The sequence below is a fragment of the Papio anubis genome, chromosome 1, assembly GCF_008728515.1.
Source record: "Papio anubis isolate 15944 chromosome 1, Panubis1.0, whole genome shotgun sequence".
Classification (NCBI taxonomy): Eukaryota; Metazoa; Chordata; class Mammalia; order Primates; family Cercopithecidae; genus Papio; species Papio anubis.
The window spans coordinates 206,818,867-206,838,681 of NC_044976.1; the positions used below are offsets into that span (position 1 = coordinate 206,818,867).

At 36.8% G+C, this 19,815-nt stretch overlaps 1 protein-coding gene across 13 annotated transcripts in view; it reads left to right on the top strand.

The window, feature by feature from the left end:
- The window catches only part of RYR2 (ryanodine receptor 2), a 785,691-nt gene that overhangs the window by 338,037 nt on the left and 427,839 nt on the right, over positions 1-19,815 (top strand). For all 13 annotated transcript variants that reach the window (XM_021934115.2, XM_021934128.2, XM_021934136.2 and 10 more), the window contains 2 exons: positions 5,402-5,501; positions 6,197-6,293. In XM_021934115.2, coding sequence (XP_021789807.1) covers positions 5,402-5,501; positions 6,197-6,293 — 197 coding nt within the window. The remainder of the gene's footprint in view (positions 1-5,401; positions 5,502-6,196; positions 6,294-19,815) is intronic.

Below are 19,815 nucleotides of genomic sequence, written 5' to 3' on the forward strand. Positions count from 1 at the left end.
GTAGTCATCGGTGTCTATTGACCGATGAAGGATTTGTCTTTCACTCACAGTGATGGTTAAGCTAAGATTAAACTAATAGTGCATGGGGTACACTCATAAAGCTTACAACTATTACAATGCTAAATTGATGAGAGCTGGTTTGGAGGGTTGGTTTTCACCCTGTCCTCTGAGAAGATGCCTTGTGGACAGCAGAGGATGCTGTGGATGGCACCTGGGATTGATCCACCATTGTCTGCTGTATACATTGAACACTGGGGCACAATTTCTGAGGTATAGAGGGTCTCAGCCTCTAAAAATGATTGTAAACGCCTCACCCAGATAATGTCTTTTCTCATTTTTGCTGTTTTATATTCTAATGTCAAATGATACATTAATCTTCTTTTCAAAAATATCCAAAAGGAAAGAAATTTTTTGCTCATTGAAAATCTTATTTTCTTTTAAAGAAGGCCTTAGCAAAGCACCTTAAGAGAAATATACAATTTAAAATAGAGAAAACATGGCCAAGTAGGTATTACTGACTGAATTTATTTCAAACGAAACAAAATAAAACTTACAAAACATTTTTTTTCTGTGTGTTAGGTGTAAAAATCACTCCAGTATGTACAAATGTTTTCAGTCTAAGGATTGGATTGTTTGCTCTGGAAATGTAGATTTCCAACTGATTTTCTACTGATCAGGTTACTTAATGAAACAGGCCAAGTTTTTCAGATCTGTGAAAACATTGCCAAACAAACAACTGATTGAAAATATATTGGGAAAAACAGAATGCTTAATCTAAAGGGTGATTATGAGAAAATGCTTAAGAGAAAGCTATTCTACAGTTCAAAAAATTTACTTCTTTCTTACCCACCTCTAACTGTCTAATACAAAATATGGGTAATTATTGATTGCATAATAAATTGCTGAATTGCCTCGAGTTGTGTGAAAATAATGATAAAAGAGTGATCATAAATATTTTCGAATGATTTATTATATGAACCAATTCAGTTTTGATTGATTTGCCTTGAGCCTTTCTTTCCTCTGTGGCTCAGGTAATGAAACCATAAAATATTACATTTGAAGAGAACAACTGTTTCTCTGCCCCTCATTTATTTATTTATTTTTTTTTCAGAAGAAAAAACTGATGCCTGAGGAGTAATATGACTTGTTTACTTGTGTTTCCTGTCCGAATAAATGACAATGTATTCGGAATGTTGCATCACCAGGGCCGAAGTACCTGGAAGTTTAATAAAAGATGAATAAATGAGGGAATCATTGCATCAGATAAGGGTTCAATTCAGAGATTCTTGGTACGAAGTTTTTGTACCATGGACTTCCATTGCAGGCTGATAAAACTTATTGACTTCATCATAAAAATGGTAAAATGCATAAAATACATGGATCAGAAAGGAAACTAAAGGTATCAAAGTATAATCTGTGTAAGGTGATTTATCATGTCCCTTCCATTTCTGAGATGTTGTGCTTCTTTCATGTAATGTCTTGTTACTCTTGGATCAGCAGTCTTGATTGACAAACCCTCCGACTACTCTGCATTCCAATCTACATTTTTTTTTCTTTTCTTTTTTTTGAGATGGAGTCTTGCTCTGTCGTCCAGTCTGGAGTGCAGTGGTGCGATCTTGGCTCACTGCAGCACAACCTCTGCCTCCCGGGTTCACGCCATTCTCCTGCCCCAGCCTCCCGAGTAGCTGGGACTATAGGCGCCCGCCACCATACCTGGATAATTTTTTGTATTTTTAGTCGAGATGGGGCTTCACTGTGTTAGCCAGGATGGTCTTGAACTCCTGACCTCGTGATCCACCCGCCTCGGCCTCCCAAAGTGCTGGGATTACAGGTGTAAGCCACTGCGCCTGGCCCTCCAATCTACATTTTTAAATACGGTGTCTTCTGAAGATTCATGTGCCTATTAGAGCTTGAAAATCACTAATCCTAGGATCAAAGTGAGACCTGGGTGCCCAGAGGTTGGTGGCCAAAGCCCCTGTACTGCTGTTGGTGGATTGATGCTACCATATTTTCCTGTAAATCCTACAGTGGTTCCATATTTCAGCCTAAGGCCAACTTGGCTTTCATCCTCTGCCAATGTCTGTTTTTGCTTTAAGGATAATTCATCCCAATTTCAGTAATTGAAACTGTTGTTGCTTTCTGAATATTGCATACCACAAGCCTGACGTGATGTAGTTTTTACCCAGACTTCCCTTTGCTGTTTAAGCAGCAAAATTGGAAGCATTCAAAATAGAATATTTTCTTTAGAAGAGTAGACCTTATTTAGAGGACTTTCTGTGATTGTAATATAATCTTAAGGACATATTTGGGACTTTTTCCCACAGACTGAAATTTTCATGTTTATGGTTCTCTCATATTTATTATTTATCTTCAGGCATATATATGATTTGGAAATGGCTTTTTTAACTCCCTCACCCTATTTTGTCACTGCTGTAAACACCTTATTGCCTAAAATAGAAGGTCGTTGGCCTGGCGCCAGCCTTTGTCTGTGGGCCTATCAGTGATTCCACCTCTTAGCATGTGCTGTCAGCTCCAAAGACGAAGCTCTGGGCTGTAATGTATGTCCCCGTATCTCCACCTTTGTGCTCACACTCCTGTCTTCAACACATTCCCCTTATCACACATTTCCCTTCTCAGAACTTCTGAGAGGGCCAGGGGGCTCAGCCCACTTCCGATAGCAAGGTTTCTGGTATGTTAAAAATAAAAATTCCCAAATGGTTTACAAAAATGGTATGTTTTACGTATTTGCACATAGCACATTCACATTATTAATCCACATACTCAAATCCAATGTATGTAGACACTTGTTTGGGGACAGCATCTCCAAAGATATAAACGTGAGACACAGGCCAAGTGATCCTACTGCCTCCCTCAAAGCCCCCAACCCATGAGAAACTCCGCTCTCATTTTGTTGTATGGAGTGTTCTCTTCTTACAATTCCTGTAGCACGTTGATTACTATTTACACAGCATTTTAAAAGACTTTTCCCCACCTTCCAGATCCATTTATTTATTTATTTATTTATTTATTTATTTGATGGAGTCTCACTCTGTCACCCAGGCTGGAGTGCACTGGCATGATTTTGGCTCACTCCTAGTTCTGCCTCCCGGGTTCGTGCCATTCTCCTGCCTCAGCCTCCCGAGTAGCTGGGACTACAGGTGTCCACCACCATGCCCGGCTAATTTTCTGTATTTTTAGTAGAGACGGGTTTCGCCATATTAGCCAGGATGGTCTCGATCTCCTGACCTCGTGATCTGCCCGCCTCGGCCTCCAAAAGTGCTGGGATTACAGGCATGAGCCACCATGCCTGGCCCTATTTATTTTTTAATTTAATTGGTACATAATTTTATACATAATTGGTACAAAATACCACATGTAGCCTATAAATATGTATATATTTTACATATACATATACATACACAAAATACATGCACAAAATTCTGTACCTCAGTATATAAAAAGTGTAGCATGCAATGTTTGAGGTGATAGATATCTCAATTACTCTGATTTGATCACTGCACACTGTGTGCACGTATCAAAATATCACATGTGATATGTTTATATACTGAGGTACAGCATTTCGTGTATGAATTTTTTCTATGAGATTACAAGCACCCTTGGGGTGGAGAATGTATACTATTAATATACATAGTACATTCAGTGAACCCATGATGAATTAACAAATGATGGTAATCTACGTATCATGATATTACATGAGCTTTCACTTGGTCACAAATATAAGCACGGGTATTTTGAATTGTTTTCAGAGTGTGGTTAAAATCGGTGTCATTCACATGGATATGTATGTGTGTGCGCATGTGCACGTGCTTTTTTTTTTACACTAAGTTATTGAAATAGTATTTATGGAATAGCTTAAAATATGTATTTTTAAGTTTATGGTACTTTTGATTTTATGATTTTGGTTATCTTCTCCACATACATGTTTATTGGATAACATTGCCAGATGCTAGGAATACAGCTGTGAACCTGTGTCAGGTAACTTCTAAAAGGCAAAAAGAAAATAATCCCAAGAATTTCATTGTGTGATATTGCTTTGAAGGGAAATATATTCTGCTTGTTTGTTAAAGCAGGTGGGATATGATTTATTTGTAAACAAACAGTTTTAACATATTGGAGAAGAAATTGAGTCAATAAAGGAATCTTAGCTGGGATTACATGTAAGAATGACAGATTGAAGTGAAGAAGAAATTGTACAAAAGCAGGCAGCTAGCTGAGGTTGAGGAGAGGCATAAGAGCAAATTATTGCTAAATTTTATGTATCAGCTGGTAAACTTTCAGTCTTACTATTTGGAAAAACAACTGATAAACCCTATATACATATCACAATGTTAAAAGTTTCTTTGGTTTTATTTTTAAGAGAAAGAGAGTGAACGACCTCTTCTTGATGGTGACTTGAGAATAGTATCTTTATGTTAAAGAGATCCTTAGGATGTTTAAAAGGCCTCTGGAGTACACCTAAGGTGACTACTTTAGGCTATGACTGATCTTCATCTAACTAAGATGGTCAAGATTTCTGGTCTGATTAAAGTCTGTGAAATCTTAGGCTATCATCAGCATTGGCAAAGTGTTACAGAAACATTGCAGGGATATTGGTGATGTTTACTGAGAAGACTCCACGAAAACAGGTGGTTGCTGTATATATGTTTGAAATTCTAGAGGCAGCCTAGTAATGATTAGTAAAATAAGCATGGCTGTACTCATAATTTTGTTTTTCTTAGTTAACATTCGATAATTCAATCTTATGGCTCTAAAAGATATTAAGTATGTTTTATTTTAATATGTTTCTATTTCTAAGAAGGAAAATCTGAAATTTGGTAATACCTGAATTTTGGAAGAAATGTAGCTTGGTTTTAGATAGCTGTTAGGAAATATCGCCATCTAATGGCTTTTGTATCAAATTGCAGATAACAGTTCCTGAAGGACTCCGTAAAAGACCCTGTAAGATGCCTAAGGACTTCATAAAAGGAAGACTCAATAAACTTGGTCCAATAGATTTCACTTACTTCATCATCAAAAAGCTGTCAGAGTGTGATATGTGGAAAACCCAATTATAATTTTAAGTGCTCATTTTGTTCATCAATCACCCTTAAAACAAAAATAGTATCTTGTTACAAATAAACTTATTTAGTGTATTCATTTATGCATATTTTGATTATTGACTTAAGTCAGTAACTGTTCGAATGAAGTTTTAAAATCCCTAAATTCAGAGAGGAACTTCTTTTCTTCTGACTAGTTTTTTGATTCTTGAATGACAGGTTGAAACAGATGTTCTCTATGAGCATAACCAAATCAGCAATGTTAAGTTTGCATTGCTAGAAGCGCTTACATATTACAGCTTACCAGAGCCTGAAGTGATGCCTTCTTTTGCCTCTTGATACAGCACTTGTCTTATGGCAATGGCAGCTTACACGTGGATGCCGCTTTCCAGCAGACTCTCTGGAGCGTGGCCCCAATCAGCTCAGGAAGTGAGGCAGCCCAAGGTAAAAACTCCACTTCAATTAGACGGCCTGTCCTTGATGCAAAGTTGACGGTCATCTTTGGAATTGTGATAATGAACTGATTGTTAATTAGAACTTTTTGTCTGTGTCTAAATATTCTGTAATGTGCATACCTGACATTTGAGGATCTTGTTGAAATTGCTGTTTTAAAAGTGAAGCTTGGGTGAAGATTAATCTTCCATTATTTTTATGCTACTGTCAGCTTTAGTTTATTTGTGTGTGCTTTCCGTGATAGCTTCCTATGGGTTGTTTTCTTCAATTTTTTGACCTCAGGGTGTTGCCTAGTTGGACTAATGTCAAGATTTCTTGTTTTCTGAGGTCAATAGCCGGAACAGGAATTTTACAAAGAATCAGGGTTTCCTAGGGAAATATCTGTATATGTTCTGGCTATTACAACTTATATAGGTTCACATCTGATTGAAATGTGTTTGTGTGTTTAACAGAGGATTTTATGTGTTTGAGGTCCTGCTTTTAGTGGGAATATCCCTAACTGTGGGACTTGGGCACCTGGGACTCAGAGGGAACAGCAGGCACAGTCTATCTCTGTGACCTTGACTAGGTCCTTAAGATCCACTAGACTTCAGTTTCTTTATGAAAGTAGATTGGACCAGATGATCTGTCCAGTTAACAATGTCTGACCCTGACAGTCCAAAGTGAATGATTTTTAATTTTTACAGGGTATCTCATTGGTGGTGATGTCCTCAGGTTGCTGCATGGACACATGGACGAGTGTCTCACTGTCCCTTCAGGAGAACATGGTGAAGAGCAGCGGAGGTTGGTACCCGAGCTCATTGCATTGAGACTTGCACTCTTTTGCTTTGATGTAATGTTTTTAAAAACTAGGGATCTATTTGTTCAGGCCAGTAGCATCATACAGGATGGGTTACTGACATTCATTGGTTCACTGAAGTGATCCATTTGTTGCCCCCCCTTAGCTTTTTCTCATGTTATATTTCTGTTACCTACCAATAGAAGAACTGAAGATTTTTGTATAATTAAAACGTATTAAGGAACGCTGAACAAAATAAACCAACCGGAAAGAGTGACCACATTGCATTAAACTACTTAGAACTTCACTAAATGCTCATTAGTTTTGATTAATTTTCTTTTTAGAATGTGTAATCTCAAACTCAGTTTTGAAGTCAGAGTTCGCATTCTCAAATTGCGTACAATTTTAGGACCCTTTGCTATGACCTCTCATTTATTGATACAGATGATAGAATTGATCACTTTCTCTCATATTTAGTGTGATATAATACCTCTCTCATGTTAATTTATTTGGCACTGGGACAAGATTAAAATAGTATGAATCTACTGAGAAAAGTGCACAAATATTACAAAACCATAAAAATATTTAGGATAGTTTGATTGCTACTGCTCTACCTCACAAATTAATGAACGTAGTAAGATGAATATGTAAATAAGATATTGCAGTGAGAGAAGGCATTGTGTGCATGGTTTTTTACATATCTTTAAATCTTTTAGTGGATATTTGTCATATTAGCATGGACACTTAGGTAACTATTAGTTAATGATTATTTATTTTTATAATTTAATAAAAATATATAGGGACCATTTAGAAAATTAATAGCCATTTAACCAGCTGCATAATCTCAGGAAAAGTACCTCTGAAACCTGGGTACTGGGTCTTAACCTCTGTTCCCAGGTAGACCTAGATGATGGTCGAGAGTGACATACATCCCCTGGAAACATTCCGTAAGCTAAAAATGCCGCTTTCAGTAGGTTTAGGAAGAAGATGCCGATGGTGTCAGTAGGGTTTGTATAAAAGATAACGGAGATTGTAAGACACTTGGATGAAGGAATTAGTTTCAAACACAAGTATAAACTTAAGAACTAGAGAGATGGCAAGTATATTCTGGGAACAGCAATTATTCCAGAGTGATGAGGGGGAAAATGGAAGAAAAGGTGAAAAGTAGACAAGAGAAAGATCCTCAGTGCCATTCCCGTGGGTAGGTTTTTATTCTGAGGTTGTTAGGAAGGGAAGTGGGGATCGGAGTGGAATAGTTAGTTCTCCTTTAAAATAGTAACTCTGTTAGGCAAGGAGAGCTTAGATTAGAGGTGGGGAGAATCTAAGTCAGGGAAATGAAATGCAGTAATTCATGTGACAAAATCTAAGAACTTAGCCCAGAGAATGCCATCAGAATGGATACGTTTACTTGCATCATAGACATTTAGATAAAAGCGATGGGTTTAGGGGAGAACTAGATACAGACTGTGAGAGAAGGTATGAAATCCAGCACCATCTTGTTTCTGCCTCAGGGGAAGACAGCTGGGGCTAAAGGATTGCAGGAGATGGTGCATGTTTGCTATAAAAGATGGAGTTAAACTTTGGTTACACATGAGTATAGTCTATGAGACGTCAAGTAGGAAATTGGGATTTCTGAGTCTTTAACTGAAAGCTTGGGATGGATGCAAATTATAAGTGTAAAGTGGATATTTAAAGGAATGGGGTCTATCATATGTTCATCAGATGGAGAGGGAGGAGCTAGGAGCTGGGATTAGATGTGTTTATCAGTTTGGGCATTGCCTTATGAAGGCTGTAAAGCCCTAGAATAACCTAACCAGACGGGAGGCTGAGGATGGATTCCTACAGAATGCTGATGTTTAGGATGTGGACAGAGAAACGAGTCAGCAAGAGAGTCAGAGTGATAGTTTAGTGGGGAATCAGGGAAATTAGTCATTGAAGCCGAAGGATTGAGCTGTGGATATGTTTAATGCTATGATGCATTCATTTGGAGTTAGGGCTTATAAGAGACCATGCCAGAGTCTTTGGATCCTCAGTCCCTGATTTGTTAAATGGAAGACTTAGACTAAGTGATTCTTAGAGCACTTTTAGCTGTATCTACAGACACTGTAGAGCTTTGTGGTTAAGGTAATGGACTCTAGAACCAGACAGATCTGGGATTGGGCCTCTGCTCTGCCACTTACCAGTTGTGTGACTCATGTAGGTAACATAATCTCTTTAAACATTGGTTTTCCCTCTTTGTAAAATGCAGCATAAATATTATCTCCTACTTTGTGGGGCTATTGAAAAGACTAAATAAGAAAATACACGTGAAATACTTGATGCATATTGAGAAATCAACAAGTTTATTGTTGTTGCTGTTATTATCCCTATTATTTAGACTGAAGAGGCAGCATTTAGCCAGATAGATTAAAAAGTTTGAGGGACTCTGGGCATATGGATGACAGAATGGTACAGCATAGACTTTGTAGGAAGAGAGGCCAGACTAGATCCAAGAAGATCCTTTTGATGGCTAGTTATGATTGCAGAGAAATCTAGGGGACAGTTCAAAGATATTTTAATCATGTTCTGGACCCACTCTCCTTTTGCATATTTGTTGAATCCTGCCCCTCCTTTCCAAATACTCTTCTTGATTTCATGTTGATAATTTCAGTGTCAATTTAATCTCAGCATGTAATGAGACCAGCCTATCAGGACTCTTAGTAGGTAGTGATGGTGGTAAGAACACGTTTGTTTGTGTCCCTTTTTATAACATATTTACATGGGTGAAATTAGATGAAAATGGATGTCAGATTATGACTTGAGGGAGACAATGAGTCAGCAATAGGTGGCACAGAGCCGAAGGGATGTAGCTTAAGAAAAAACTGCTTGTGTTAGTTATACTGGGATTGAGCAATTATTTGAATTGAATGATAAAAATAATTCCTTGAATTTCAGTTATATAGCACTTTGTTATTTCTAAATCTTGTTAATACCATTGCTTAGAAAATTTTCAGCCTCCCTCTGTTATTTCCCTAGGTCATTGTAAGGAACTTGGGGGAGGCAAAGGATGGCTCAGCCTGGAAGCAGCCTTTCTTTATTTGATATCAGTCTTTACTGGGGGAGACGTGCATAATCATGATCTAAAAATATATTTTTTTCATTCATTAAAGAAGTAAAAATAATTTGATTTCTGCATAGTGACTTGAAAGCTAGAGAAGGTCCTGGGAAATATGTAAAATTTTTTTTTTTTACCTTTTAATTCTTTCCTGTAATTATGATCTGGCTATACTCATTAGTTGTATGCTGTTGTTAACATTAAATAACTAAAGTTCAATTTACTTTTTTAGGAGACATAGTGGAAACTATTAAGGAGATAGCCAGAAGAGATGTTTACTTCTGAGTGATTTAGGAGTAGTCTGGTCATAAATGCTGTGTGTCTACACGGATTTGTCCACCTGTTCCTGCTTTGTTCTATTGACAGTTATTTAATATACATAACTGTAATTGTAGCTATTGAAAATCCAGCTCAATTTTGGGTTTTATGATTCTGGATATCAGTAGAGTTACCTTTGCCTTCCTCTTCACATTTAGATACGTATGTGTATGTGGTTACCTATTCATTCTCCTAAAGAACGTTAATAAAGCTCTGAGAATGAAGAGCATATAGAGCTATTCAATTAAGAAGAACTAAATTGGAGATGAGGCCTATCTGAGTTAAACTAAATATTTATCTTTTTCTCATGCTTCCTGCCCATTTTGCTTTTATGGATTGAATTCTGATGTGTTCATGAAATACAGCATCACTATTGTTTTAAGTTACTTGAGATTTTTTTCAGGAAGACAAATCGCTCTAAAATGACTAGTAGTCAACTTGTCTAAGCAACAAAAAATAGTGAAAATATAACCTATAGTAGTTGTGAGCAGTCAAGTAAAAGGGAGAGATCCCATGAGTATTAACTATAGTGTCATAACCTTTTAGTTCTTATTAAACTCTTCAATTAGTGAGATAGAATGAGTTAAAGAGAAGCAAGTCTGGTAGTTGGGAAGGGATGTGTCAGCATCCCTTGTCAATCATGTTTTAATTATTGCTTTAAAAATGGACTTTTGGGCCTGACGCAGTGGCTCACGTCTTTAATCCCAGCACTTTGGGAGACCAAGGCGGGCGGATCACGAGGTCAGGAGATTAAGACCATCCTGGCTGGCCGGGCGCGGTGGCTCAAGCCTGTAATCCCAGCACTTTGGGAGGCCGACGGCGGATCACGAGGTCAGGAGATCGAGACCATCCTGGCTAACAAGGTGAAACCCCGGCTCTACTACAAAAATACAAAACTAGCCGGGCTGGCGGAGCGGCGCCTGTGGTCCTGTAGCTACTGGGAGGCTGAGAGGCAGTGAGAATGGCGCGGGAACCCGAGGCGGAAGCAGGCGTGAGCTGGAGATCCCGCCACCGCATTCCAGCCTGGGGGACAGAGCCAGACTCAGTCTCAAAAAAAAAAAAAAAAAAAAAAAAGACCATCCTGGCTAACACGGTGAAACCCCGTCTCTGCTAAAAAAAAAAAAAAAAAAAAAAAATTAGCCAGGCATTGGCGCCTGTAGTCCCAGCTACTCGGGAGGCTGAGGCAGGAAAATGGCATGAACCTGGGATCTTGCAGTGCATGGAGATCGCGCCACTGCTCTCCAGCCTGGGCGACAGAGCAAGACTCTGTCTGAAAAAAAAGAAAAGAAAAGAAAAAAATAAAACCTTTTGTACAACAGGGTAACTACAGCCAACAATAAATTTATTGTACATTTAAAAATAACTACAAGAGTCTAGTTGGATTGTTTGTGACACAAAGGATCAATGCTTGAAGTGATGGATCCCCCATTTACCCTGAAGTGATTTTTATGCATAGTATGCCTGAATCAAGGCATCTCATGTACCCCATTGATATATATACCTACTACATGCCCACAGAAATTAAAAATAAAAACTTAAAGAAGTAGGCTTTCATTCTGGAGGCTTGAAATTTGATTGCTAAATTTTATTTCAAGCCTGACATATTTTATGTGGAGATTATTTTCTGTTCTAGACTTTGTTTCTAGATAGCATCTCATTATATCCATCCAAAATTTTATGTGAATATAATAAAATATCAACAAAGGCATTTCCTTTATGTGCACACAGACTTATTTATGGATTCGATATGCACTACGTGAATAAACTCTGCATACTTTTACATTAATACATTTTAAAATGGATGCATTGGGGAAGATTATTTGGGGCCTATAGTTTGGAAATCTATTAAGGAAACATTGTTTGAAAAGCATTATTTATGTTAAAAACAGGTTTCCAATGTTGAAACTAGTTTTATTGATTCAATAAGAATTTGTAGGATGACTATTATTTTCTGGGTGCTGGGGCTTATAGTAGTATGCAAAAATTTACAAAGTTTATTTTCTCAAGAAGTTTACATTCTAGTAGGCATATATGACAATAAATATGTTTATTTATAAATGCATACACTTACCCATGTATACAGAGATAAAATGCTTTAGGTGATGATAAGAGCTAAGGAGAAAAATAATGCATGGAAGGGGATGGAGATTGTTCATGTGTGTGGTATGTTTGGTGGGGTGGTAGGAAGAGGAGAGGTGGGGAGAGAAGGAGAGAAAGGTTGTTCTTCTTCCACCTTATCTGGCATTACTCTTGGCATATGCTTGCTGTGTCTTGTTACTTTCAAATGCAGGCCAATTAAGTCATAGTTTCTGACAGTATCTGGAAATAAATGCTACATTTGCTTTCCAAAATGTGACTCAGCAGGAAAAAGCTATGCCATGTGTATGCATGACAATATTTTTACCTCCATGCCTCTTTTAATATTATGATGATTTAATGAGCTTTAGTTGTAAATAATTGATAACGCATGAGATGGATTGGATATAATGAATTAAATGTCTCTCCGTCTGGCTTAGAAAGAGATTGCATAGTTTATATCTCTGTACAAAACTGGATGGATGACTAATATCTTTGTGAGGATATTTGTATGCTTTTGGCCACCACCTAGGTGGAAGCTTTTAAAGCTATTCTGTTGTTCTCCAAAATGGTCAAGGATAAAGTTTAACCTATGAAGGCTTTTCCTCTTTTTCTCTATCTTCAGGTCCTGCATATATCTTTTCAGCCTGGAACTGAGAGTTAGATGAGTCAGCTAAACAGTCTTGCTGGAAGAGTCAGTACATAAAGGAGAGCTACTTTCTGCTTTTTGCCTCTTCTCCTTTGGGAGAGATTCACTTTTTACCCCAAACTTAAACTGATTGCTGATTGCAGAGAGCGCAGTAGCTACTGTAGTTTGTCATGTTCTGGAAGCCTGACTTGGTCTAGAGCCGCATTCTCAAGGCATGGGCTGGGTAGAATGGCTGCTTCAAAAACGTGGGCTTTTAACACAGAAGATTAAAAATATTCATAGGAATTTGAGCTGCTGGATCTTAGCAAAAATGAAAAACAATGAGACATTTGATGCATTTAGAGTATATGAATAGAAAAACAGACAATAGATTAAAATCAACATTATACAAAAAGAAAGCTCTCAATGATTTTCTCAATTAAAATTTAAGAACATGACTTGTCTACATTGGGTTTATTAACTTAATCTATATGTAAGCAATATCTTTCAGAAGGGAAAAAAGAAAGAGAAGCATCTTCTTTTTTAAATTTCCAGATGGCTTTATGGTTGTATTGTGTCTGCAAAGGATGCAAAGTAAAGGTAACAACATGTATTTTGTTGTTTTTCTGCTCTAGTCCTACCTACGTGATTCTTTCAATGGTGATTCAAAGTGTAAGTTATTGTTGTTTCAAATTCATGCTGATTCATTTACATTTTATACAGAGGTGTCATCTCAAAACATACCTATTTTCCCTTGTGCAGCAACTTGAATAGAGCTATTGTGGCAAACTCAGCCCCTGAATAAATAAGTAATGCTTCTTGAGATGCTGGTTAGGCAAGTACTTCTTGATTTGTTACTAGGAAGAGACTCCTGACAGCTGCTTTAGCACCTGCCTGCGGCTCAGCTGCTCAGCCACATGCTCCCAAAGGTACCAGCAGCAGAAATTCTCCTATGAAAATGTGTCAACTGAAACACTTATAATTTCACTCTGAAATAACCTTTTAAGACTGGATTTGCTTTTCAATTGCCTCAACTGAATTCCTTTAATATTTATTGAGGGACTTATATAGCCCAGACATTTTTGGTATGTGCTGGGTATGAAAACATGTCTGAGGCCCAGCCACTATCTTTCTGGAACTCACCATCTGTATTAGTCTGTTCTCACACTGCTGTAAAGAAATACCTGAAACTGGGCAATATATAAAGACAAGAGTTTTAATTGGCTCACACTTCTGCGGGCTCTATAAGAAGCATGGCTGGGGAGACCTCAGCAAATTTATGATCATGGCAGAAGGCGAATGGGAAGGAGGCATGTCTTACATGGCTGGAGGAGGAGGAAGAGAGCGAAGGGGAAGTGCTACACAGTTTTAACAACCAGATCTCGCGAGAACTCATTATTACAAGGATAGCAGGGGAAAGTCTGCCCCCATGATCCAGTCACTTCCTATCAGTCCCCTCCTCCAACATTGGGGACTATAATTCACAGTGAGATTTGGGCAGGGACACAAATCCAAACCTTATCACCACCTTTTAAGATCTCAACAACACTGTATTCAGGATGAAGTGAATGTTAATCTGGGAGAAGCCATTTATAATTTTTGTAAAACTTAGATGGTAGAAAACATATTTTACCATTCAGCCATGTGAGAAAGATCAGCCAAGTCTTTGCTGACCTTTGATTTTGAAGGATATTTTTGTCGGCCTATGAAAAGTTAACAAAAAAGCTTTTCTTTTCAATAATTAGTTTGAACCTGCTGTTCAGTATCAACTCTAAATGGGAATTGCAGGTGAGTAATTGTGGGTGACTGTAACTATTTTTCAGATGATTCCTACATACATTTTAAATACGAAGGTCTAGTCATAAATGAACACAACCAAACTAAACTTGATTGAGGACACGTCTGCTAGTAGGACTGTCTTCAACTTCCCCACACTTTCACTTCCCCCATCCCATAGGGCCATTGATCACCCTGTTGGTCTGCATATTCATCTCTTCCATTCAGTTTTCAGCCAGGGCTGTGCCATTCATTTCTTGCATACCTTTTGCATAGTGAGGTATATGTGGGAATTGGCATACAAATGCTATTATTTTGTATTTGTGAAAGAAAGAAATGGAGAAAAAATAACTCATACACTTTAATGTAAGCTTGGTTAAGGATGGCTGTATAGAGAATCACCCTTGGTTGTGAGGTCCCCCATTTATATTATCTTGACAATTCCCGAAGGATTGTTATCTGCCAGCAATTAGGGGAGGGGAAAGAAAGCCATTTTAATAAATCAGCATAATAACCTGAGTGAGTAGAAAACTATTTTGAGGACTATGAATGACTCCAGTGTGCTTGGCTAAGTCATCTATATTGAAAATACCTTGATTTCAAGTGAGTAACTCTACATATGGGAAGAGTCTCTGGACCAATAGAACAGGAATCTGAATCTTGACGACAGTGATTTAAAACAAAAGCATTTTTGGGGTTGTAGATATCTTTGAGAATCTAATATATGCTACAGATTCTTCCATAGAAAATTTACATACTTGCCAACATGCACAATTTTTGTGATGTTAAATTATGTTTTCTCCCAGTATTTTCTCTATTCTTTCTTCCCATTTAAGCAGCCAGCAGTCCCTGTGTTTCTTTGCCTAAGGGGAGGTTTGAGACTTGGCAGAAAGCTCAAGTTTTCTATAAGGCATCTCTCTTCCTGACTTTCAGTCCCCAGAGATTAAATCTAAAGCAATTGTTATGTTTAATGTCTTAGACAGAAAGGAAAGAGGGATTGCTTCGGACAGAAAAAGGAGACGTTTTTCCCAGACTTAAAAGACATTCGCATGGATCAACTGGACTTTCATACATACACAAAAGAGAACCTGGGCCTAAACTTCACATTTTATATCACATCTAATTCCAAATAGATCACAGACTTAAATATGAAACACAGACTTTTAGGGAAAAAAACATAAAAGTTTTAGGGGAAAAAAAGCAGATAGAAAAAAATCTTTGGGATCGTAGAGTTCTTAAACTTGACCCCAAAAGCATGTCTATAAAAGAAAAAAATGAGGCTGGACACAGTGCCTCACACCTTTAATCCCATCATTTTGAGAGGATGAGACAGGTGGATCACTTGAGGTCAGGAGTTTGAGACCAGCCTGAACAACATGGCAAAACCCTGTGTCTACTAAAAAATACACAAATTACTCAGCTGACCCTGAATTGGAGAGATGAGGAGCATCTGGAAAAGGATGCAACCGCCAGTGAGGTAGGAGGAAAACCTGGAGAGTGGAGTCAAAGCACAAGATTGTCAAGGGCAGTGGAGTGATCAGCTATGTCAAATGCAGTTCTCCCCTCAAATATATCCATAAATGGAATGCCCTTGGAACAAAATGTTTTCATTCTTTTCTTTCTTATAGCCTCAGCTATGAACTTTGTGCATTACTGTCAAGTCTAATCCATAGACTCATTCTCCTGAACTTCTCTCCTAAATGTGCAAGTTCTTACTGCATATGTCTGCATGAATTTCACTTGAGACAGCAATTCAAATATATCAACCTTAATTTAATTCCATCAGAGATGTTTTCCTTCTTACAGTCCGTAACTTGGTTATGTATACCAGTCTACTGTGGTCAAAACTTTGCCTTGACTTTTCTGTTTTTGAAATAAGAGAAAGAAGGACTTTAAGTCCTATTGATTTTATTGTTATTTTTTTTCTCTCTTAGACTTGTTTCTCTTGCTGATATCAATTTTAAGGGTGCACCTTCCTGTTTACTGTGATTTGAGGGTTCTGTCGTGCTGTTGCTTTCAGATTAATATCCAAAGTCCTTATCTTTAACTCCTTATCCTTTTTATCCTTGTGGATTTGTGACCCCCATTCAGAAAAGTAGGTGAGAAAACCTTCTTAACTTTATCTCTTCATCCCACCGTCAACCACTGAGATATTCTTGCACTTTGAACATGGCAACATTCTACTTCAAGATTCTGCAACCTGTCTACTCCACTGCCATGCTCCTCATATCCTCATTCTTTTCTTTGCGTGCTGAATTCTTACTCAGCTCCAAGGGTGAACCCAAATATCTCCCTCATGAAAACTTTCCAGAGCTCTTATTGGCAATTTATGTCCTTTCACCGGCTTCCCTCCTCTTCCCTTCCCTCCCTTCCCTCCTCTTCCCTTCCCTTCCTCCCCTCCCTGCCCTTCCCCTCCCTTCTCCCATCTCTTTATATGTAGTTTCCCCATAATACCACATAGGCTAGTTTTTGTTGTTCGTGTCTTTCTTACCATGTTAAACTGCATATTCGTGGATACAGGAACTTTGGTTTTTTATATTTATTTTTCGTAAAATATGTACCCGTGTGTCTAGAATATGAATGGTAAGCAATTAGTGTTTGTTTTTGGTTAAATACAATTATATTTCTATATACTGTTGTTTATATGAAAGAACAGAAAGATAATAGTTCTTCATATTATTTACTTTTGCAACATTTACATATACACATTTGTAGCTCTCCATCCTTCTCTTTTAAAGAGAATAATCAAAGTTTATTTGAGATAGCCTGGTGTTATTTTGTTTATTCTGGAGAAAAAAATGCCCCAAAAACTACCTCCTTTTTTCCCTGCTAGTATATTCCTAATATATTTTCATTACTATGTTAATATTTGTTGAGCTGGATTACTTAATGATTTTTAAAAAATTAATAGACTTTATTATATACTCTTAGGTTTACAGGAAAATTGAGCAGAAAGCACAGAGAATTCTCCCTCACCAGTTTTCCTGTTATTAACATCTTGTATTAGTGTGGTACTCTTGTTATAAATGATAAAGCAATATTGACACATTATTCTTAATTCTCTAAATTATGCTTACTCAGTGGTGTGCATTCTATAGGCTTTGACTAATAACATATATTCACAATTGCAGTATCACACACAATCATTTCACTGCTCTAAAAATTCCCTATTCCCCATTTATTCCTTCTTCCCTCCCCTGAACTCCTGAAAAAATAATTTTTTTTTACTGTCTCCATAGTTTTGCTTTTCTCAGGATGTTAGATAGTTGGAATCATATAGTTATAGCCCTTTCAAACTGGCTTCTTTCACTTAGCAATATGCATATATGGACTCCTCTATATCTTTTCATGACTTGATAGCTGATTTCTTTACATCACTGAAAAACATTCCAGTGGGTGTGTTACAGTTTATTCATATTTTGGAAGACATCTTGGTTGCTTCCAAGTTGTGGTAATTAAAAACTGCCACTAATATTTACAAGTTTTGTATAGACCTGATTTATTTGGGTAAATATCAAGGAGCACAATTGGTGAATCCTATGGTAAGAGTATGTTTAGCTTTTTAAGAAACTGCAAAACTGTCTTCCAAAGTCGCTGTATCATTTTGTAGTCTCACCAGCAATGAATGGGCATCCTCACCAGCATTTAATGTTGCAGTATTCCAGATTTTGGCCATGGTAACTGATGAATAGTGATACCTCAGGTTGCAAATGATGACATATGACATTGAGCATCTTTTTAAATGCTTATTTGTCATCTGTATATCTTTGATGAGATGTCTTAGATCTTTTGGTGAATTTTAAATTGTTGAATTTTAAGAGTTCTTTGCATATTTCGGATGCCAGTCCTTTCCCAGATATGTGTTTGCAAATATTGTCTTTCAGTCTCTGGCTTGTCTTTTTATTCTCTTAATAGTGTTTTCTTGCAGATCAGAGGTTTTTAATTTTAATGAAGCCCAAGTTACCAATTTTTTATTTCATGGAATGTACTTTTGACATCTAAAACATCATTGTCAAATGCAAGAACATCTAGATTTTTTCTTATGGTATTTTCTAGCAGTTTTATAGTTCTCTGTGTTACATTTAAGCCTATGGTTCATTTTGAGCTAAATTTAGTGGGAGGTGTCAGGTGTGTTCTAGATTAGTTTTTCTACACATGTGTATAAAGTTGTTCTAGCACTGTTTGTTGAAAGGACTATATTTTCTCCATTGTATTAGGTCTGTGATCCATTTTGAGTTAATTTATGAAGGGTGTGGTCTGTGTCTAGATTATCTATCTATCTGTCTGTCTGTCTGTCTGTCTGTCTGTCTATGAGGATATCCAGTCTTTTCAGTACTATTTGGGGAGAATTTCCATTGAATTACTGATTCTTTGTTAGAGATCAATGTACTGTATTTGCGTGGGTCTATTTCTAGGCTCTCTATTCTGTTCCATTGACCTATTTGTCTGTTCTTTCACCAACATCACACTGTGTTGATTACTGTAGCTTTATAGTAAATCTTGAAATCAGATAGTGTCAGTCTCCCAACTTCGTTCTTCTTCAGTATTGTGTTGGCTCTTCTGTAAACTTTAGAATCTTTAGAATCAGTTTGTTAATATCTACAAAACTCATATAAACTTTAGAATCAGTTTGTTAATATCTACAAAATAACTTGCTGGGATTTTGATTTTGATTACTTTGAAACTATAGATCAAATTGGGAAGAACTGACATCTTGAAAATATTGAGTCTTCCTATCCATGGACATGGAATCTCTCTCAATTTATTTAGATTTTGTTTGACTTTTTAAATCAGAGTTTTGTAGTTGTCCTTATTTAGATTTTGTACATATTTTGTTAGATTTGTATTTCAGCATTTAATTTTTTGGTATTAGTATAAATAATATTTTTTACTTTAAATACCTATTGTTCATTGCTGGCATAGAAGAAATTGATTTTTGCATATTAGTGTCCTGCAACTTTCCTATAATTGTCTATTAGTTTCAGGAGATTTTTGTTGTTATTCTTGATTCTTTGAGATTGGGATAAATAATCATGTCATCTATGAAGAAAAACAGTTTTATTTCTTCCTTCTCAGTCTGTATATATTTAATATCCTTTTCTTATCTTATTGCATCATCTAGAACTTCTAATACAGTCTTGAGTAGTAGTGGTGAAGAGAACATTCTTGATTTGGTCCTGATGCAGAAGCAACAAGTTTCTCATGATTGAGTTTGGTGTTAGCTGTAGATATTCTTTGTAGATGTTCTTTGCCAACTTGAGGAAGTTCCCTTCTATTCCTCATTGCCTGAGAATTTGTATTATTAATAGACACTGGATTTTGTCAAATACTTTTTCTTCATCTATTGATATAATCAATGACTTTTTTCTTTAGCATGTTGATATGATGGATTATGCTATGGTTCAGTGATATCTTAATTATCTTATATATACAGAAGGAGAAAATATTTATTTTTTGCTATCATATACGTATTCAAACAGTACATTCCTTTTGAAATAAAAAATAGTGATTTCTGGAAATACCTGTTATGACATTTATAATATATTTTGTTTAGATTATGAAATAACTACTGGTTTTTGAAGGGAGAATTGAATTCTGTGGTATGTCACAGAAATTCTGTGGGATATTCTGTGAT